This window comes from Apiospora marii (genome assembly GCF_038362585.1).
Source record: "Apiospora marii strain CBS 49790 chromosome Unknown utg000011l_segment0_segment0, whole genome shotgun sequence".
In the NCBI taxonomy this organism is placed as follows: Eukaryota; Fungi; Ascomycota; class Sordariomycetes; order Amphisphaeriales; family Apiosporaceae; genus Apiospora; species Apiospora marii.
Window position 1 is genome coordinate 3,892,364 of NW_027117382.1, and position 21,315 is coordinate 3,913,678.

Here is a 21,315-nt window from a genome sequence, read left to right on the forward strand (position 1 = left end):
GACGATGAACGAAAGTGGTAGCTGCCCAAAGCATATTGGATTGAACGCCCAGTTTGATATTTGCGGCAGCAAATTAAAAGGGACGGTGATGTGAAGGATCCCGGGGGTGGTTGTAGGAGGTTGCTTGAAGCGACGGTGCTGGTGCAAGCACATCAGGGAACACTAGAAGAACCCTTAGCACTTGCCACATTGGCTCAAGATCTTATGGCACAAGCAACTTTGGTTTGGTTCTTCCTGCATACCTCAAAACTGAGTTGTGGAGAAACTTTTGCCACTGAGTGCTCGAGTCTTGTAAAGGGATCCCTCACGAACCTGGCGTGTTTGCCGATGAAGGATGAAGGGTGAGGGATCCGCCTGGCTTGAACCTGCCCTGCTCTGAAAGGCTTATCTCCAAGATGTTCAGGAACGATCTAGATGATAAATTCAACCACGTTGCTCGGCGCAAGCTGTGTTTCTACTTGGTGTTGGTAAGTATGGACGTGAAAACTTGCTGGTGGGTGGGCTGACGTTGCTAGTCGACGGCGGAAATGAATTTGTACAGCGAGTAGGTATGCCAAATGTCGCGTCTGGCGTCAGCTATGTTGTGGAAATTACACACTGAGCACTTCTGTTATCCATCTCCATGGTTTCGGTGTTGTTCAATGGTTATGTATTATGTCTCAGTCGAGGCAGCTCGGGGTATATGTACAATACTTGCTTAAAGACGTACAGTGAAAAAAGCTTTCATCATCTCCTGACTGACCCTCAACAGGCCGAACCCCCCACCAATGCAAGTTCATAGACAGCCCTGCTGCGCTGCTCCTCATTAATCATCTATCAGAGTTTCCATCCGAACATCATTCTCCGGCTATTCGTCATCCAGTATTCGGCTTGCGAGCTGCCCGAAGATAGGCACCTCATACCTGTCACATGGTTAGTCGTAGGTACACCAGGATCAGGACTGGTAACGAGAAGGACTTACCTGTCGAGCGTGTCTGCATCTCGGTACGCTCTCAAAGCCAGGAACGCCATCAGGCCCAGGTCAACGAGAACCATGACCCAGCTTATAAATGTTGAGGACGAGAAGAGGAGATGAATGATGAAGATAGCTGTGAACAGCAAACTGGATTGCCATGCGTGGAATCTGTCAAGCCGGGGTTAGCTATTTCCATGAAAGCTTGAAGCGAAGCGGCAATTCCCCATAAACCGTCAAACAAGATTGCGCCTGTCTCTGGTGGTTTCCAGATAATCCTGACCAGCCAACCCAGCCTGGCATCCTCTATCAATGGATGCAGAAAAAGCCCACTTACCGAACATAATCACTGCTCCTCTCCAAAATTAACAGCAAAATGGCGCCCACGGGCGGGATCGCCAAATACGCCGCCGCCGCCTCGTAGTCGAGGCGCAACCCCAAACTCGTATCGAACTCGCTCACGCCCGCGCCCGCACTACTCATATACCCCCCTCCCGCACTCGTCGCGACGGTGGCGGGGCTGTTGCCGAAACCGGCCTCCAGGCCCCGGCTGGCGTTGTTGGTATACCGGTCCGCCGACGGCAGGCTCGAGGACCACTGGCGCTGCGGCTGGGGGTGCTGGAGCGGCGGCGGCGAGGCGACGTTGTTGGGCCGGCGCGGGTAGTCGTAGGAGCCGCGCGGGGAGGCCAGCGGGGAGGCCGTCGTTCGGGGAGGGGACCATGGGCGGTTGTGCTCCGGTGGGGAGGACTGGTAGGGTGCGAAGTCCATGTTTGAAACTTGCTTGTCTGTGCCCTCGGGTTGGTTGGTCGGAGACGGGTTTTTGCTATAGTACTGTAGTATCTTCGACGTTTTCTTTGCCTCGGGCTGCTGTGGTTTATGCGCCTTTTTCGTTTAGAGCTGGCCGACAGACAAGTATGTGTGAGAAAGAGTTTCTCGTCGTATGTGGGTTATTTTGAGATTCGGAGATAGACGGTTGCGATTGCTCTTCTTAGCTCGGCTTCTCGGTGTTGGTTCGTTTCGTTTTCCACCGTCCAAGCTTTCGGGGTCCCCAAGTTTCAAATTCGACAGCGCATTACAAATTTCGTGTTCCCGATGTGTGCTCGCTTTCCTCCTACGGCCTCGCCGAAAGGCATAAATAAAAGAGCCAGAGTCGGTGTGCCGTGATACGAGGCAAGAGGCAGGGCGGGCAGATTGACGGTGAGGGAATGACGATTAAGCTGAAGTTTACTTGATTGGAATGCGCATTAGCACCTGCGCCGGATCTGTCTTACGCAGGCGGGCTGCCCTGCGAGGGATCGGCAACGGCAGATTCCGCCCATCTAACTCAATGACCTGCAGGGTCCTCTTTTAGCGCGAACCAGTTCCTGTAGCTCTTCTATTTTGGGGGCATCAACCAATGGCTCGTGTTCTCGTATCCATTTGCAACTCCTCGAATGTCATATCAGATGTTCAATAAGTGTACGGATCACTTTCTTCATCAATTGAGCGGTTACCCATGACTTCCGTCTACTGATCTAAATGCGCAGCGTTCTTGTTTGTCCCGGACTACTAATGAAACGTTCAGGGGGAACATGAAGCTGGTGGCTGCCAAATCTGTACTGGACGTGGACCTAGCACTCACCAGTTAAACCCAATTGCGTGTTTTTGGCGTTCACGGGTACCGATCTAAACGGTTTGCCGTTCGAAACATCCTCCCAAGCCGCGGGTTCAGCATCATGCATGGATGACCCTTAGATGTACTGTTTCATGTTGTTGACATTGCGACGAAACCAGGACTCAAGTCCTCTGGGCCTCTATTTGGTACATATTGTATTGTACATTTATACACCTTGGTATCTTTTTCTCATACAGTAGCCGCGCTCTAGCTGCTGGGGGCTTCTCCCTCGTCCTTCTTGGTGGGGTTTTGCTCCTCCTCCAGCACTGACCTCCGGGACTCGAGAGCAAGCCAAAGACCCTTGGAGTGGCCCTCCAAGGCCGTGGTAACGCCCAGACCAGCGCTCTGGAGCATGTACACGAGCTGGCTGCGCAGGCCATCCAGGCCACCCTCGATACCGCCGACCCATCGGACGCCCTCGTTGTCGAAAGCCTTGCCTTCAACACGGCCACCAATGAGCAGCAGCTTCTGCAGACCGCTCTGGGCTGTCAGGTCGTAGTATCCGGGGTTCTTCCTCCTGGTGGGGGCAGGGAAGTCGGGGGCGCTGGGAGATAGAATCTTCAGGGCAGCGGCCAGGTGAGCTGGCGATACCGTTGGGAATGTCAGCGCTGCAACGGGCCCGTTGAACAGAGGGCTCATCTGAGCGTAGGCTGTGTTGGGGTCTGTTGTGTCCGCTGCGTGAATGGCTTCGTATGCTGTCTTGGACAGATCGTGGGTGTAGCCATTGGACTGCTTAGCGGCCTCCTCGGCATCAAAGAACTCGACGACCTTGAAGGCGACGTCGAACATGCGGGTCCGCAGAACTTGGAAGTGTATCGAATCCGTAATGTCGACCGGGGTGCTTCCGTCAGGGAGAGCTACTGGCGCGGGCACCTCGCCCAATGCCCGGCGTAACTCTCGGCGGACTGCAGCCCACTCGACGGCAGTCAGGTTGTTGTGTTGGAAGAAGAGCATTAACGGTGTCGATCGGAGGAGAGCTGTGTATGCGCGGATCATCTGCGATTTCCGGGTCTCGGGGCGACGGGCAGTCGGTGGCTTATTCGGGGGAACGTAGTCCTCTGGCAGTTGCAGCTTTCCCAAGGCCAAGGGCGCGGCTCGAGAAGCGACGGCATAGTGCCTCGTTGACGATATCGAGGTCTGGTGGAGCGACACTGCAGCCGGGGCAGCTCTTGAGAGCGAATTGGTCGTCTGGGACTTGATGACCCGACCGACGCAACGCGCCGACGAGCAATTGAGTCGGGCAGACATGTTGGAAAGCTGATTCTGGGGTTGTGCCGGCCACCTGTCCTACCACTGCTCGTCTCGAGGAGCGTTTCTGCTTCCAGTGATCGCGTGAAGCTTTCTTTGCTGGACCCAAATTCCCTTGGTGAGGTCTGTGCTTTGCGGCCGGCCGGCGCTGGAGTAAATCCTCTCCGACAAGTACCGACCGCCCAGATGCTTGGTGCTTGGTGCGCCCTTCTCTGCACTGCGCCCTTGCAAGGATCAGAGCTGCTGATCCCCACAGCTGCAGCGATTGGGCAATTGATTGCGAACCTGCCCCTCGTCATCATCGGTACCACGATAGCTTGAAGCTATCATGTCACCGACGAGATGGACTGATAAAAGTGACAGAGATCACCTTCCTATCTCTGTAACAGGCACCGTAACTATATCAATGGAATTATATTGACACCAAGGGCGTTTTAGTCGCCAGTGTCTCGTTAACTCAACCCGATGCCGCTTGTGGATCGTCTTTTACGTACTTACATGCTCTCTGCGGTCATGTTTTTTTGAGTCACAGCAGACCTGCCAGCTCCGTGTAAATAATACCACGTTCTTCACCTTCCTTGCATAACAGATCCCGTACAATACCCCCTTGCCATTGGTGAATGTGGAATTCCAAGAATTCAGTCTGAATAAGCTGACCGGCTGTTGATCTATTTAACTATCATTTACAGCCAAAGCCCAATTGCCGTGTCTTGCCAGCTTCACCAACTACCCCGCCATCGCGACGAGACGAACGAAGCCCATTGCGCCGCCGCCCGTCCCCCGAGAGAGCGACACGCGGAACAACCCGACACCACCACACAAAACCCCCCACGATGACCGACACACAACCACAGCCCGCGTCCGTCGCGGCGCAGGCGCAACAGCCCGCCATCGTCGACATCCGGCCGCTGCTCCAGCGCCTCTGGCCCGACCCGGCGCAGCAGAACGTCACCGCCAAGGAGATCGCCGACGCCCTCGCCCTCATCTTCCCCAACCAGCTGAGCCCCGTCCAGACCGGCTCCCTGCTCACCTGCCTCCACTTCACGGGATGGGACCGCCGCGCCGACGTGCTGGCCGAGTCCTCGTCCGCCATGCGCGGCGCCGCCGCCGAGATCGACCTCGCGGAGCTGAGCGATGTGGTCACCCGCAAGGGCAGGCCTGAGGGGAGGTACCTTGGCGGACTTGTAAGTCTTCTTCTTCGGATCGCAACCTTCTCATTTAGTCGTCGCCAGCGGGCAAACAGCAAGAAAAGGCTAACCAGCAATGCGTGTCGAGTAGTGCGACATAGTCGGCACCGGCGGCGACAGCCACAACACCTTCAACATCAGCACGACCTCCTCGATCCTCGCCTCCTCGCTCCTCCTGATGGCCAAGCACGGCAACCGGGCCTCGACCTCCAAGTCCGGGTCGGCGGACCTGCTCATGTCCATGTCGCCGCGGGCGCCGCCGCTGTCGCGCATCACGCCCGGGACCATCGCGCGGGTCTACGAGCGCACCAACTACGCCTTCCTCTTCGCGCCCGTCTTCCACCCGGGCATGAAGTACGTCGCGCCCATCCGGAAAGAGCTCGGCTGGCGCACCATCTTCAACCTGCTGGGCCCCCTCGCCAACCCCTGCGACGCCGCCATCGAGGCCCGCATGCTGGGCGTCGCCCGCGACGACCTCGGCCCCGTCTTCGCCGAGGCCCTGCGCCTCGGCGGCGCCCGCAAGGGCCTCGTCGTCTGCGGCGTCGAGCAGCTCGACGAGGTCTCGTGCGCGGGGCCCTCGCTGTGCTGGCAGCTCGTGGAGCGCAAGGACAACAGCGGCGACGTCGAGGTCGAGCACTTCACCCTGACGCCCGAGGACTTCGGCCTGTCGCGCCACCCCCTCAGCACCGTCAGCCCCGGCAAGGAGCCCGTGCAGAACGCCGAGATCCTCCGCAAGATCCTCAGCGGCGAGATGGCCGACGACGACCCCATCCTCGAGTTCGTCCTCATCAACACGGCCGCCCTCTTCGTCGTGTCCGGCATCTGCGACACCGACGCCGAGACCACCGAAGACGGCGGCAAGGTCATCACGGAGCGTGGGCCCGGCGGCGGCCGCTGGAAGGAGGGCGTGCGGCGCGCGCGCTGGGCCGTCAAGAGCGGCGCCGCGTGGAGCATGTGGGAGAAGTTTGTGGAAGTGACCAACGAGCTGGAAGGCAACTGAGTGACGAATTAAATGGGAAAGAAGAGGAAAACTGGCATTGTTTGAGGCGACACAGGATAAGATGGAGGACGATGATCATTGGCGATCTGGACCTTCTTTATGATGGATTTACTAGGGCAAAAGAATAACATGGGGTTGACAAGGCACAGTCAGACTCATAGAAGAGTTTTATAATGCAATTCTTCTTTTCATCAACTATTCATATGGGAGCAGAGTGGCAATGCTTTCGTAGAGAGTTCGACAGAATCCACAGTGACTAGACAATTTTACCACCAATGAGTGAGGGGATCCATGTACTGGATGATCTTTTTTGGAGCAGATAATCTTATATATGTCCGTAGGAAGACGATATTATCTTACTAGCAATACTTTGTCTGCTCTTCCAAAAGTTCCTGGCTGACCATATTGTGACTTTTCATTCCTCATAGAACTACTCACACTGAGGCAACCCCCTATTTATGTCGTCCAGTCAAATTGATATCAATCGCCATCTTTTGATACTAAGCGGTCGAATGATCAACAGTGTTCCCTCGAGCACCGCCACGGCCGCGAGAGCCACGTGCGCGCTTTGGGCGGCGATGAGACATGCCTGCGTGGTATCCGGCTCGACTGTTATTCGAGTCTTGGTCGCCATCCTCGCCTTTAGCTCGAGCTCTAGCTCTGTTTTGTTTAGAATGTCTGGCCCGTTTAGATGGGTTTTCCTCCCCGTCGGTTGAGCCATTCGGAACGCGACGTTCCCCAAGAGGGATAGGAGCAGTCTCGTCCACCTATCGCGAAAGCACTCCCTTGACTGTGCCCTTGAGCACGACCTTCGGATCAAAGACGCGCTCGCCGATGCCCGTCTCGTCACCTGTTCCGTCCTTGAGCCACTTGGCAAGCAAGTCATTGCTCTCCTTGGGCTTGACACCCTCGTCACGAGTGCCGACCGTGATGTGTGCTACATTATTGACGCACTTCCAGCGGTCTTCTGGGTCTACCAGGCGGACCACGATGGCCATGATGCGGGAGTCGTAAACCACCTAGAAGATTTATTAGTCAAAGTTTTGGAACAGAAAAGGTAGTATTGAAAAAGAAAACCTACACGTTCGAGTTCAATCTCGCACTCCCCCAACTGTTCGTCGGGGTTCGTGTTCTCCGAGTGCATCTTGACGTAGCTGGCCCACAGGTCGGGGTGCTCCTTGGAGCTGGCTCTGTGCATCAATGTCACATGGAAGTTGGGCTGTACGCGGCGGGTGAGCTGGAGCTGCTTGTAAAACTTGGACGTCGAAGCCCCCGCGCCCTTGAATGCGGCCTCCAAAGCAGAGTTGACAGCCTTAGACGGGACAGACACCGACATGTACTCCAAAGCCTTCTTCTTCGGGGCTTTGGGCTGCTGCTGGGCTTGGGTGTTGTTGCCCTTCTTGTTATCCTTGCGGTCGGGGATCTTGTGGCGAAGGTTGGGCTTGTAGTTATTCAGGGCAGATTCGATTGCGTCATCCATGGTTTCCGCGGGAAGGGACTTCGGGTATCAGACGAGGATACTTCTTGTGAAGCTCTTCGACCATGGTCTCCAGATTGGCACGACTGTCTTTGGCACCATCAAGGTCGACCACATAGTCGAAGCCCATATCAGGCAGTTGATCCGGATCACAAGGCTGATATCTCTGGATGAAGTTCTCCATGATACCAATGACCTTGGCTCTCTCCGAATGGGCCTGGATGGTCTGATGGTTGTCGCCTCGTTCGAGTACACGCTCCCGGGTCACCCGTCGGACTTCATCGAGATCGTTGTGGGCGAAGTTCATAGCAATGAGGCGGGCGCCTGTATGCGCCATCTTCACATCCTTGATGATCTGCTCTCTTTCGCGGCGTTCCGAGTTGTTTCTATCCGAGATAACAACGGGATGGTATGCGAGCTGCTCTATGACAGCCTGTGTCATCTGCTTCGGTCGGTTCTTTCCAGTGATGTTGTCGTTCTGGACGTGGCCCCAACCGAACAGGTGTGTCAGGGCCACTGCGACAGTGGTCTTGCCACAGCCGATGGTGGCAATTGGCACAATTACTACATCGTCGGTAATAAGTGCGGATGTATCCTCGCCCATCTGAGTCTCCCAGTTGGCTGCCTCAGAACCCTTAAGCTGCTTGAACGCCAAGAAGTCATCCCGAAGCTGAATGATACCGTGGTTTTGGTTGTAGAGCTTTCCAAGGTTGGGGTCTTGGGACAGTCTCTTGCGGGCATACAGCAGATACTCTTCGGTGATCTTGGTGTGCTTCTTGAACTTGGGGGGCCTGCCGGCGATCAATGCTTTGGTGCATTCTCGCCACTGTCGGTACATCAAGTACGGTTCCTCAAATTTGTACTTGAAGAACCAGTCGCTGTACGGGATCACTGAAGGGCTGGGCGACATGCGGCAACGAATAACGAAACCCTCCACGTCCTGGCCCTCGTGTGCACCAGACTCGGCCACCTTCTCCAGGAATTCCTTTGTCGAGTTTACATCCTCGAACTTCTGTACGGCAATTTTGCGGAAGCCCCATTCGTCTGCGAACTGCTGCACGAGATCGCTAGGATATGTGGTGAAGGAGGGAACGTTAATGTTAATGCCATGCAAGTAGAGACCGGCTTTCTCTGGGCCGTATGCTAGGATATGCTCCTCGAACTCGTCGTCGCAGAGCTCTGCAACGGCTGTTGCGTTTCTGCTCCGCAGCTCTCTAGCCAGATCTACTCTGGTCTTTCCGATGGCAGCCAGCTGTCGGTCCACCCATTTCTCACCTGCCACCGAATGGCTGACCTCAACATCCGATCGAGGCCCTGTTGAGTGTTTGCTGCATACAAGCAGAGTGTCGTCCTCTAGGCCACCAATGAATATGATGCAGCCATTCTCCTTCAGTGTGAGCTCGTAGGGTCCTTGAGTGTTTTTCTCAATTTTAGGCCACCTGGTCTCGTTGACTTCGTTGATGTTGAAGAACTTGTCGTAGCCTCTGATGCAAATCTCATCACGACCTCGTCGATCCTTAGTGGTGAACAAACCTCGGGCATAAACTGGCAGGTCATGCTTCTTGTAATCCCACTCCTGAAATCGCCATGAGTCGACCGTGATTCCGTCCAGTGAGTCTTGGATCTTGAAGCTGGTCTTCTTTGCCTTGTAGCCCTTCTTGCCCGACTTGTTGTTGAGACCTGAAAGGAGAGTGGCGATCTCCTGGTGGTCTTGGTCCACGTATGGGACTTTGATGGCAGACTCCATCTTCGGCTTGGCGCACTGACTGAAAATCCTGGAGTGTTGAGAAGGAATGGTGTAAGAGTATGGGTGAAGGGACGATCGTGGAAATGATGCCGATGCAGTTGCAAGATGGGAGATCTTGTGGTAGACAGAGGGAAATGTCGTTCGTCTTAGCACCTGCAAGTTCATAAACACTGCAAGATTGCTGTTCTGGCAAGGCAGAATATGTGTATGGGGGGGATGAGCAGTTTGAGTACGTTTTTGTACTCCAAAACGAAGGTGTTAATGAGGGTGGTGATCAAGTGGACGTTTTGGCCCAAGCTGGAACTAGACCCCGGATGAGTCACACCAGAATGATTCCAGATGAGTTCATTCAACCTTGATGAAGTTTGAGGGGGCAGTAACCAAACCGAACCAACTAATGGGTTACAAGTCAGCCTCAGATGCAAAGGCGCCTAAGAGTTGGGTAGTCGAGAGACGGCTCACACACAATCCTCGTGTGATGTGACCAGGGCCGTCGTTTGCGGGTGTACGGTGAGTTTGCCTTGTGCCAATGTCAGTCAGTGGAAGGGTGGGGCAGGAAGGACTCCAGAACGGTAGTCGTAGATGCCAACAAGCAGCAATGCCCTTCATTAGGATGCGGCTTAGATCTCACCTACTTTGCTACTCAGCCCCGAGATTCTGGGCTTCAATTGATTGACAATGGTTGTTGGTTCCTTGCATCAAATCAACACGAACCACAGTGCGGCGCATACTACAAGAGAAGAGGGCGAAGCTGCGGCTAGATGCATGCCAGTGTATTTCGCTTAGCTACCCCTCCATTTTTAGGGCAGCTGGGCACCTAATTTTGTGGCGGGGCAAGGGACCTGGTCTGGCCGCCTTCCAGCGATGCGTCATACCGAACGCCAATTTGGTGAAGAAATTCGCAGTTCGGATCCTCAAGAATTTTGAGTACTTGTATTGACGGGAGCAACTCACTCGGCTTCACAACACGCAAGGGGAACCACTACGAGCAAGATTCCAAGCGCAGAGTACTTCCCATTGGATTTCTATACCGCACCAAACTAAATCGCCATGTCGCGCAATCCGTTTCTTCTCGCTGCCGACAACAGCCCGGCGCTTCTGCCCCTCCTTCGCGAAGATCCCACCTTGGCATCGGGACAGGACGAGCACGGCTACTCCCTCGTACACGCCGCGGCCAGCTATGAGCACCTAGACCTTCTCCGTACCCTCGTCAGGGAGTTCAACGTCGACATCAACCTTCGCGACGAAGACTACGAGACAGCTCTGTTCGTCGTAGAGAGCGTCGCCGCGGCACGGGTCCTAGTGGAGGAGTTGAACATCGATGTGAACGCCAAGAACTCAGAAGGTCAGACAGCACTGGAGAAAATTACCGAGGAGGACGAGTTTCCCCAGGTTGCCGAATACCTTAGAGAGTCCGGGGGCCAAGGCCTGTCCAACGGGTCGGTTGCACCGGGCGAGGGAGCAACTGCTGCCGGGCAACTTCCACCGGCGCCTGGGGGTATGGAAGTCACCGTTGGCACAATGACGCCAGCCGATGAGCAAGAGCTTGATATAGATCCGGAGTTCCGCCGGAGGATTGAGGAGCTGGCAGGTCGGGATGACTTCCATACCGAGGAGGGCCAGGCTGCATTGCGCCGCCTTGTGCAGGACGCTATCGGCGAACAAAACCTGGACGACCGCAATGTCCGGCAAAGACAGGAGTGAAATATGCCGCTGGCAACTTCATTCGTGTGCGTGGACGTCCCACATAACGTATTCCCCAGGGGAGTTAGCTGGTCGTAGAATCATGCAATCGCCGCCCTTTCCTGCAACCCCCTTCTCGAACGAGCTTGTGCTCATCGCAAACCAGGAGCGCGAGGAAGTGGAGATAATCAAATCTACCAAGACCTGTCGGGTCCAGTTGGGGTCAATAAATCCTTGCCAGCTAACCCTGCACAGGGTGGCTGGCTTGGGGTCGCCCTGTACCTTTGGCACGGAGTATCGCGAGAGGTATGGATCGATTTTGTCGCCGGTACTTATTCTGGGGCTTTCGAGCCTAACGAGCGACAGCCACTCATACATATCAGTTGCGAACTCCTCGAGGTCGAGCTTTCCGCCGTTGCCCAAGCACGACTGTGGCGGCGTGACCACTGGTATCAGTGTATGGCGATCCTCCATGATGAATGGCGAGGAGGTATACTTGACTGGCGCAAAGTCTGCGAGAGGATCTGGGTCAGGGGCTAGAAGTCATCTTTGTTAGTTGCGGCCGCCAACGCGAACCAGGAGCACTTACTTTGCGATAGATTGAGGAACAGCCAAGTAAGAGGCAGATTGAACACGTTTTTGCACGCATATAACAGCCTGTCAAAGCCCTTCTTTCCCGGAAAACTGGCGGGGCTTCGAAGGTCATACTCGACCACTAAAGACAGTGATTAGCTTGATGCATTACGGGAGGGTTGGCTGGAAGCATACCCCATCTTGGCTTAATTCCACGCTTCCCCTTGACTCCGTGGGGCTGACCGACCAACCCGGCTCTTTCGTATGTCTCCTTGTCAAGATACATCTTGAGTAGACCTGATCCAATGTTAGTTCAGCACTCATATGTAAGGAACAGGGCCATTACCATTCTTCAGCGTAAATACATTGGCGACCCCAATCTTGCATTCCGAAAGCATCATAATATTCCCTGCATGCATTCGGTCAGTGGTAAATAAGTCAGTTGAGCTCATGGCACATCCCGTACCTATCTTGATGTATTGTGTGAAGAACTGTCCAGTCAAGACTTCTCCCAGGGTCATGATTACACGACTGTACTTGGGAGCAAATGTGTCGTTGCTGAGCTTCTCCCTGATCTTATCCACAGACTCTGCAGGGATGATCACATCGACCTAGTCAGGAGCAGCGAGAGTTAGCCTCAAGCAGGCATTGGAATAAGTTCTTCGACTCGTGGCATACCTTGTGGATGAAGTCTTGCGCCAGCAATACGCTCCATGGCTTTCCCTTGCTAGGCAACTGCTTCGGATCAGGGTAGCTCATGGTGCCATAGGTCGTGAAGCATTTCGACGACTGGTACACGGTCGGCTCCGGTAGCGACAACATCGTAAATTTCAAGATTTTGGCCGCTTAAGAGACGTCACTAGGTCGTTCAGCTTAGGACTCAGATTTGGGTAACTGAATCGTTTAGACGGTTGGATTTGCTTGAGCTGGATACAGCGACACCTCGGCGCGTGCTGCAACGAAAACGCGGCTTTCTTTTACGAAGATTTAGGCTTTTGCCGGCAATCGCACTGTGCTTAAAGTTTGCAGCAAAAGTCGATATCCCCAGGTAAGCATTTCTTTAAACAGCTGAACTGTGTCATGCAATTAATAGGGTCTATGCATCAACTAGTGCTGGCGCCATCCCTAGCACTCGGCCATTTTCTTGATTGACTCACGCCCCTCTAAGATTTCGTGCCACATCCTATTCCACCACAAAAAACCATTTTGGGCGCCTGAAATCAAGGCGGCAGTGGAACAGGCATTTGGGTATCGTATAGTTGCTTATTCACGAATGGACGAAAAATCGAAGTGCGCGTCCGGTCATTGAAGCAACCGACAAGTTGGAGTGATTCCCTCGTTCTTCGTATCAGTCCGCAAGTGATACCAAAATTTTGTCTGTGCATAATGGAATATCTCATTCGCTTCAGCCAGTCTCACGAGACTTTCCGGATCCCGGAGATCCAGGCGCTCGCTAAAGTTGTCGGCGTTGATTTGCAAATATTGCACTATGATCTCGAGGTTTGTTCAAATCCTGGCATGTTCGCCGTCTGGCCTTTCCCGAGATCTTGCCGCTGATTCTGAAACCTAGTCGCCATACTGTGTTGTTCAGCTCCCTTCCGAAGATGCTGCGAAAGCAATAGTGAAGCGGTCCATTTTGGCACAGAGCATACATGAGCACTGGGGCACGGGCGATACGTTAGACGAACTGCATGGTGAAGTGAAGCGTAAGACTTCGCAGTCGTGGGCCAAGTACAATCAGACCAGCTTCAAGTTCTCGCTTGATGCCTTCAATGGCTCCAGATCCAACAAGCAAAGACTTGCGCTCATCAACTCGTTCGGATACCTACCGTTTGACGGAGAGATCAAAATGGTCAATCCCGAAGAGGATTTCACCATCTTTGAGCAGTGGGAATTCGGAGCTGTTCCTCGAAAACTACCTGCCCCAATGAAAGTACACTTTGGTAGGTTCATCGCGATATCGGCCAGGGATATCATCCAGACTTTCGACCTCAAGAAGAGGGGTTATATATCCACCACGTCCATGGACAGTGAGCTGGCTCTCATCACGGCCAACATTGCCCTCGCGGCGCCTGGCAAGATATTTTACGACCCCTTTGCAGGGACCGGGAGCTTCCCAGTTGCCTGCGCACAATGGGGTGCCCTTGGATTCGGAAGCGACATAGATGGGCGCAGTGTGCGGGGCGATGGCGAGCAAAAGAGCATGAAGGGGAATTTCGAGCAGTACGGTCTCAAGAACCTGTTGGGAGACTGCTTCGTCTGCGACTTGACGAACAGCCCGGTGCGGAAAGCCAGGTTCCTGGATGGCATCCTCTGCGACCCCCCATACGGCGTCAGAGAAGGGCTCAAGGTGTTGGGCGCCCGCGACCCGGTGAATCAGCCGTGGGTTGTGGAGAAGTCCAAGGTGATGTGGAACCTGCCGGAATATGTCCCGCCGAAGAAGCCTTACAGCTTTGTCGCCATGCTCGACGACATCCTCCAGTTCGCGACCGAGACATTGGTCGATCACGGACGCTTGTCTTTCTGGATGCCTACCGCAAACGACGAGAACCAGGAGATCGGTGTACCGCTGCACCCTTGCATGGAACTTGTGGTGGTCTGTACGCAGGTTTTCAACAAGTGGTCGAGAAGGTTGATAACCTACCAGCGCCTGCCAGATTCGGAGGTGGATCAGAAAGCTCTCCTCGAGTGGCAGTCGAGAGAGCAAACAAGCGACGGCGTTACAGCTGATGAGCTCAATCCCTTCCGCCGGCACTATTTCAACGGCTTCCGTACTCAAGAAGCCGTCGAGTCCGCAATCGACATTGCACCAAAATAGAATACGGTTCGACCGGACCTCTGCTCCGCTTCAACAATAAGAGAATGGGCCTGCGGCAGCGTCGGTTGGAAAGTGACAACGGCACACCTCACCAGGCAGTCGGTAACGTCAAGGTCCCATCAGACTTTCATACCGACATCGTGAGCAGCATCAGAGTTCAGAGCTGCATGTTCGAGCCTCGTTGGCAGCCCGCTCAAACTTTCCGGCGTACAGCAACGGGGCAGCGTGCTGGAAAAAGTCGTCTATCAATATGGACAATGGTATCGTCGTTCCCTCAAGAGTGCATCATACCAAAACATCTTCAAGTATGACGATGCTCGAATGCCATATCCCATGATAGCCTGCATGTGAAGCACTTACTCGACTTCTAAGCTGGCTGTACGTCTTGCATACAATTCTTCTTGATGTCTGACTAACCGAGTGAGACATCGCCTGGGGTATTCACTCTGGTAATTCGAAGCCCGGCATGGAATCTGGGTTAGCTGCAAGCCTGGGATTGGCTAATCTGCCTACCTAGACTTTAAGGATAGCTATCTGAGCTTGACCGCATATAACAAGCACATAATCGATGACAATACAACAGAGAAGTCACCTTCATATAGCCCTTCTGAAAAAAGAATCGTTATCGCAAACCTCCTTATGCAGCATCGAGACATTTAGCAGGTAGGGGACGGCGCATGGGGTGACAGCAAACCTCGGGGTTGGCTGCATGTGGCAGCGCTTGGGTGTGCACGTCCAAGTGGATCTGCGATCCCGCCTAAACCGCCCTGTAACGCCTTGACGCCTGGTCCAACGGGCAAATCCCGGGGTATGCCTGGGCCCCTTCTGCCCATGCCAGCCAATCTGCTCATCGTGTCGAGGGGGGGTCCCGCAATCGCCTGTCAAGAACTCCAGCAAACCGGCCCATTCTTCAGCAGAAAAAGCACGCACTTCATGTCGAACTTTCGGCGTCATTGTCGGAGCTGGCCCTTGAACTATTGTGTTGGCGCCTTACCATCAGGCGGTTTCGACGTGAACTGACGATAGAGCACATCTCACCTGACACCCTCGGTCAGCTCCTATTCTCCCTCGAGAATGAAGGTCGGGGGTGCTGCATTATCTTATATAGTGTTGGTGTGCCTGAGTGCATGCACAAACAGTACGATTCTTGCATGGACAAGGCGGTCTATAGAGAGGGAAGAAAAGCTCGTGAAAATGGCCCTGTTCAAGACACGCTGTCGGGCGTAAGGGGACTTTACTTTCTTGGGGTTACGCGGTCTTCGCGGTCTGGATTGTGTGCAGCAACTAGCTACAACCCACCCGCCGTGCTCCGCTCACACCTGATTTTACTATGCACTTCCAGGCGCAATCCATCATCAGCTGTCCGTACAGGCTTGCATTGAATGGGTCTCTGGCATTGTATACTACTTGCTACTTACGTACAAATAGGCGCCTATCTTGATTGAGAGGCAGATCCCCCGGCTTCCAGTCAGGAGGATAGCCCGAGGTGGGTGGAAAGTGGGCTGAGGAGCAATGGATGGGTGGGAATGCACCATTTTACCCCCTACCCCAGCCCACTACACCTCTTCATGGGTTCGTTCTTATAGTTGTCACCGTCTAATACTGGTTCACTAGCTAGCCGCATCCCCATGCTGTGCCAGAGACCCTTCAACTTTTGCCTCCGGTCCTGTCTTACACACCTCACCACGAACGTCGTGATTGATACCTCCAATCCCGTTCCGTTCTGATTTGATGGCCTGTCCTTGACACGACTTTTGCCTCCCCCCAAATCTCACCAGGCCTGACTGTATTGTACGATTGTCAACATTTTGCTGTTTATTCTCACGTTCAACACGACCGCAGCATCATCCCATCCAAATCGGCCCGGGGGTTTCGTCAACCAATTCCCTGTACAGTACCCTTGACGCCCTTGGAAGTTGGTTCCCATTATCACCGGCGAATCGGACGAAATAGAAGCTTTTGACGCTTCTTGCCCAAACCTGCAATATTGCGTAGGTAGGTAGTAACTGGCGCTCGACCGTGCTACCTCGACAACTACCTACTTCCGCCTATCACCATTGAAATTCCCTTCTTATCACCTGTAATTTTTATTCTTCTTCGCCACTTTGTTGTTGTAACTTCCTCCTAATTTCTCGAGTTGGTTACAAAATATAATTAGGTTTTGAGTACCTACCCTACACGCGGGATCGGAAGTTACCTGCGTTTTCGACCGCGGAGCAACGGGCGACCTTTGCTTATCTACCACCCTTTGCCAGGCCCTCCCAATTCCCCCTGCTGGGAATTGCCATAACCATGCCTACACCATCGAGCAATCCGCCGCCCACGTTGCCGCCACGGTCCCATAGCTCTTCCTGCCCCGACGAATGGCGTGCCTCCGCCACTACTTCCTCCTCGTCGTGGCGAACAGCAGCGGCCGTCGCCGACGGGGATGACTCCGACGAACAGGAAAGCAATATGATGCACGTCGACGGCGCGGCCAGCGGCGAGGACACCATCATGTCGCCCGGCGGCTCATCGACATCGCATCGAATCACGATAGACGAAGACATGATTGATACGCGGTCTAATACAGAATCGCCCCGACCCGATTCGAGGAGCGGCGTCGGCACCGCAGAAACGACACCCGCGCATGACCAGCATCACCACCACGACAGCGGTGCATTACCATCCTCATCCACTAAGACAGCAGACGACGATATTGAAGAAGACGACCATGAGACACCGAGAAGGAGCCACCGCGACAGGGGCCAGGTTCCGGATGCGCAAAAGAGAGACAGCGCTACGTCGACATCATTCGGTGCCACGACCCCGACGACAATTGCAGACTGCGACAAGGCGGAAGCCAGCAGCAGCACCATGTCCCGCAGCATACAGCATGAATACTGCACCCCTCCAATGGGCTACGACTTCTCCAATGCTAGGGTACGCTCCCCTCGCTCAAATATCCTATACCACAACCCGTCATCCCACGCTCGCTTCGCCAAGCGTAAATGTCTCGAGACTTTTGCTTTTGGCATGCGTGCAGAAGCTTGTTGTGGCCGCTGACATCTCGCAACAGATAATACCTACGTCATATTCGTCGTTCCTGCGGCCGGGTAGCAAATTCCACGGGACGCAGCAGTCCGAGCGCCAGATCTACGACGTGCAGGTCGAGATCAAATACGTCGACCTGAAAGAATCGTTCATGTGCGGTTACTTGAAGATACAAGGTCAGTTCCCAGTTCGCTACTTACAAACAACCTGAGGCCGTGTTTGTTTGCACCGCCTTCACCGAGCGAGGCGCAAGCAAAACTCCCCTTGCCTCGGAGACACCTCCGTCCCGTCCACATTCGCCCTCGCTTTCATCGAACCAAACCTTCGAAAATGTAGCCAATTACTGACTTTTGGGCACTTTCTTTGCACGCAATGCAGGCCTCACAGAAGACAACCCAACCCTGACGACGTACTTTGAGGGCGAGATCATCGGGTCCAAGTACAACTTCATCACGAACCACGACAGCTGGGGCGCGACCGAGAAGATCGACCTGAACCACTGGAACAAGTTCACGGCGTTCCGCCCCTACGCCAAGCACGCCCGCAAGGGCCCCGTGCACATCAAGGACCTGCACAACAAGGACAACATCTTCATGCGCTGGAAGGAGCACTTCCTCGTCCCCGACCACCGGGTGCGCACCATCAACGGCGCCAGCTTCGAGGGTTTCTACTACATCTGCTTCAACCAGCGGGAGGGCGGCATCAGCGGGATCTATTTCCACAGCCGAAGCGAGAAGTAAGTATTCTGTTTTTGTTTCCAAGCGTAAATTGCCCGGCAAGAAATATTCGGTTGCGAGAGAGCTTTGACTAACCTAAGTGGCATATAGATTCCAGCAGCTGGAGCTCAAGCACGTCGAGGATAGAGGCTGCTTCGGAGCTATGGAGTTCAGATGAGAACCCTCTTGCTCTTCGCATTACTGACGGAGGGAGGGTCCAGCGGGTTGGAATCACCACCCCTCTGGAGTTCGCACTGGACAAGGCTCGATACGGCATGAAACGCGTACGGTCTCACGACGCGAAAAGCGATGGTTCTTGTTTCTTTCGCAGAATGGTGAAGGTTTCTCGAATATGCGGCGAAATCTTTCCAGTCCAATGGGGAGATACACCTCAATTATGTTCTCGGAACTGCGGCCAGGCTAGAGAAACGACTACTGGCGACGATGTGATATATTATTTTACGGGGATACGTATGCCATGGTCTACGACGTGATGGAGCAATGGGTGGTTAAATCGATTTCTCAAGATGGTTTGGTTATTGAGGAGTTCAGGTATGTTTTGGCTTGCTATGGACTGGGAAACCGAGCCGGTTGGTCCAGGTGTACGTAGGAGGATGGAACAGACCTCAGCATCACCCCCTCCTTACCCAGACTTATCGAAGGATACACATATTATACATGTACATAGCATCAGCGAACGGCGACTAAGGAGGGTTTGTTTGGACTTTGTCATCTAGCATACAGCGGCGTACGAATTGCTTTCTGTTCGTAAATCGTCGCGCGGCATTGGGGGGTATATTGATTCTTGGGGAGTCCTTTCTTTTTGCAGCCTTGGCCAGTTGGGCAGGCGAAGGGGGGAAGGGACCACCGACCGCATAAATACCAACTGACAGAATCGGGTCAGTCGAGACTCTGTGTACATGATTCATGAAAGCCACACACATACTACTGTGCATCATCCTCGTCATCTTCGTCCTCTCTTATCGTTTTCAAGTCTTCGTGCCTACTCGCTTGCTGTTGCTGCCCTTGGCCGCATTTGCGGTGTCGGCAACATTTTTCCCCTTTCTCTCTTGCTTATGCATTCCTTTCCTTCTGCAATTCCCTTTCCAATTCCACATTCATTGTTGTCGTGACGCTACATGGTTCGTCTTCGGTGCCCGCGGCTGCCGAAGCGACTCGGATCTCTGATGAAGTAGTAGAGCTAAGCTACCTACGCAGCAGCTCATGAAATAGGCTTGATCTTGAAGTGCAGGGACGTCAGACTGAAGACCAGCGCCTTGAGGTCTTGCACCAGGTAGTAGAACACGCGCAGGCCTTCCGGGTCGGCGGACTCGGTCACATCGATGAGCGAACCGATCTTTGCTGTCTGTACAAGTCGTTGGGTCAGCGAATGCTTTCAACATAGACACACTCATGCTCCAGCTCTTCTTATCCGGATACAAGATCCCTCCCGTCGCGCAACCTTCACGACCTTTTCTGGAGATCCGCCCTCCTTCGCCCTCCGTCGGGTGTGATGGTGTCGATCGAAAAAACGTACCTCGAAGCTGATGTGCTCGCCGCCGAAGCGGATCTCGAGCTCCTGGCGGCCGTCCTTGTTCTTCTGGGGCCACTTGCCGTCGTCCTCCTTCATGATCTCCGAGGAGCGGACGATGCGCTTGATCTCGTCGACGACGAGGCTCGAGACGCACATCTCCTTGCGGATCAGGCTGTCGTTGCGGTAGTTGCTGTTGTTGGCGTACCGCGCCACCGCCGACCGCCCGTCCCCGACCACCCGGATGTCGAACTCGAGGAACTCGTGGCCGAAGCGCCCGCTGTGTCCGGAGCTGTTGGGGGGTTGGGCGCAAGATGTTAGTCAGGTTCAGCTACGGGGGGTGCGACAGGCAAGAGGGAGGGAGAGCTGCGTGGTGGATCGGTTGCTTGTGTGGGAACGCGCGCGCACGCGGATTGAATTGGGCCAGCGGATGATTTTGTAGACGTACTAGTACCGGATGTAGAACGGCTCGCCGGTCGATGCTGTGTTTGCCATGGTCGCGGTCGTTTCTTTCGTGGATTGGGGGTTCGCTGGCTGTACGTGAGTTGCAGGTCGGTCGCGGAATCACCCAAAAATAAAGTGAAGCCTCCCGGTGATACTGGGCCGCTTGGTTCAGTGACGAGCTGGGCTAATGGTGGGGCATAACTTTCCGTTAGCATCAACTGCTTAGCCTCCCTCGGATCTTGATATGCACCTATCAAGGCGCTTAGATAAGAGACCGAATGGCTGTCTCCAGAGGGAAGGCGGTGAGCAACAGGTAAGCTACTTGCTGCTTGTGAGTGCATTCCAACATCAGTAGGTATCATCTCTGTCAACCAGCTTGGTTCTAAGAGTGTGTGGTTTGCTCCTCAACCCATTCTGATGATGTTTGACTTTTGTGGATTTCAATCATAGCATTCAATTAGCTCAATCTGCTCCAGAGTCTGTCATTTGGGATTTTCCACAAGCTGTTTTCAATGTTGGTCATGCCAGTCCGTGGCGTTGTATGGTCATTGACCCCTTTATGAAACTCGATAGGTATGGTTCTATCTCATCTGAGAAATCAGAAGTATATATGTTATTTCTGCCTTATGTGCAGACGTGACATGCTGTCCCACATGAGGCCCAAAACTCGTAGCAATCTTTCACGAAATCTGAGCGTATTGTCGTAATCCAGGAGCATTCCCGGTAGTTCAGTTTGGCCCAGAGCATGATCATATCACCCGGTCATTCCTGCATGTGATCAATCCCTTGCTACTGTTCCTGGCGAATTCGTCCTTCGAGCCAGAGACTAGACTGACGACAAGAGCAATTTGAACCTTTGTGAACCGGCACCACAGGTAAGTTGAGTTAGGGGTTAGGATACAGATACACTTAGTCCGTGACGGAGTCTTGCAGCGTGATTGAACTTGCAAGTCAGGTGTACTTACAACTTAATTCATCGAAGTTTTTGCTCAAGTGTGTAATGGTTCAACCGGGTACAAACGATATGTGTTTTATCTTGAGTCAAGGATTTCTAGTGATGGTTTCTGGTAGTTCGTTTGATGTTATGTTAGGAATCTGCTTTGACTTATCATTTCTTTGCATCAAGTTCATCGTAGAATTTGTTTGCATGTTATGGAGACCGTTACTGTTAACATGGCTACAAGATCGACTTTTCAAATAAGGTTATCGCTCTGCAGTTGACAGACTGGTGCAGTCTGGCAACGGGTGAGTT

The 21,315-nt window shown here is 53.7% G+C and overlaps 9 protein-coding genes across 9 annotated transcripts; 4 read left to right on the forward strand and 5 right to left on the reverse strand.

Annotated features, from left to right (window-relative positions):
- Positions 1–847: 847 nt before the first annotated feature.
- PG985_014363 (uncharacterized protein) lies at positions 848–1,720 on the reverse strand (the record flags this gene model as incomplete). The annotated part of the gene is made up of 3 exons (XM_066834129.1): positions 848–902; positions 962–1,123; positions 1,290–1,720. 3 exons carry the CDS (start codon positions 1,718–1,720, stop codon positions 848–850), a joined length of 648 nt encoding a protein of 215 aa, XP_066678869.1.
- A 1,093-nt stretch (positions 1,721–2,813) lies between these two features.
- On the reverse strand, positions 2,814–3,854 carry PG985_014364 (mitochondrial 54S ribosomal protein uL10m; the record flags this gene model as incomplete). The annotated part of the gene is made up of 1 exon (XM_066834130.1): positions 2,814–3,854. The coding sequence occupies one exon, from the start codon at positions 3,852–3,854 to the stop codon at positions 2,814–2,816; it is 1,041 nt and encodes a 346-aa protein (XP_066678870.1).
- An 833-nt stretch (positions 3,855–4,687) lies between these two features.
- Positions 4,688–6,041, forward strand: PG985_014365 (Bctrp4; the record flags this gene model as incomplete). The annotated part of the gene is made up of 2 exons (XM_066834131.1): positions 4,688–5,038; positions 5,133–6,041. 2 exons carry the CDS (start codon positions 4,688–4,690, stop codon positions 6,039–6,041), a joined length of 1,260 nt encoding a protein of 419 aa, XP_066678871.1.
- A 767-nt stretch (positions 6,042–6,808) lies between these two features.
- PG985_014366 (uncharacterized protein) lies at positions 6,809–9,265 on the reverse strand (the record flags this gene model as incomplete). The annotated part of the gene is made up of 3 exons (XM_066834132.1): positions 6,809–7,060; positions 7,123–7,539; positions 7,583–9,265. The coding sequence occupies 3 exons, from the start codon at positions 9,263–9,265 to the stop codon at positions 6,809–6,811; spliced, it is 2,352 nt and encodes a 783-aa protein (XP_066678872.1).
- A 1,050-nt stretch (positions 9,266–10,315) lies between these two features.
- On the forward strand, positions 10,316–10,969 carry PG985_014367 (uncharacterized protein; the record flags this gene model as incomplete). Its single annotated transcript, XM_066834133.1, has 1 exon — positions 10,316–10,969. One exon carries the CDS (start codon positions 10,316–10,318, stop codon positions 10,967–10,969), a length of 654 nt encoding a protein of 217 aa, XP_066678873.1.
- An 18-nt stretch (positions 10,970–10,987) lies between these two features.
- On the reverse strand, positions 10,988–12,343 carry PG985_014368 (uncharacterized protein; the record flags this gene model as incomplete). Its single annotated transcript, XM_066834134.1, has 6 exons — positions 10,988–11,484; positions 11,538–11,663; positions 11,717–11,818; positions 11,868–11,930; positions 11,988–12,132; positions 12,200–12,343. 6 exons carry the CDS (start codon positions 12,341–12,343, stop codon positions 10,988–10,990), a joined length of 1,077 nt encoding a protein of 358 aa, XP_066678874.1.
- Positions 12,344–12,907: 564 nt separating this feature from the next.
- PG985_014369 (uncharacterized protein) lies at positions 12,908–14,339 on the forward strand (the record flags this gene model as incomplete). The annotated part of the gene is made up of 2 exons (XM_066834135.1): positions 12,908–13,021; positions 13,092–14,339. The coding sequence occupies 2 exons, from the start codon at positions 12,908–12,910 to the stop codon at positions 14,337–14,339; spliced, it is 1,362 nt and encodes a 453-aa protein (XP_066678875.1).
- A 2,292-nt stretch (positions 14,340–16,631) lies between these two features.
- On the forward strand, positions 16,632–18,266 carry PG985_014370 (Vacuolar import and degradation protein; the record flags this gene model as incomplete). Its single annotated transcript, XM_066834136.1, has 4 exons — positions 16,632–17,261; positions 17,398–17,548; positions 17,751–18,108; positions 18,200–18,266. The coding sequence occupies 4 exons, from the start codon at positions 16,632–16,634 to the stop codon at positions 18,264–18,266; spliced, it is 1,206 nt and encodes a 401-aa protein (XP_066678876.1).
- Positions 18,267–19,310: 1,044 nt separating this feature from the next.
- Positions 19,311–20,114, reverse strand: PG985_014371 (Protein mago nashi; the record flags this gene model as incomplete). Its single annotated transcript, XM_066834137.1, has 3 exons — positions 19,311–19,454; positions 19,626–19,911; positions 20,068–20,114. The coding sequence occupies 3 exons, from the start codon at positions 20,112–20,114 to the stop codon at positions 19,311–19,313; spliced, it is 477 nt and encodes a 158-aa protein (XP_066678877.1).
- Positions 20,115–21,315: the final 1,201 nt, after the last annotated feature.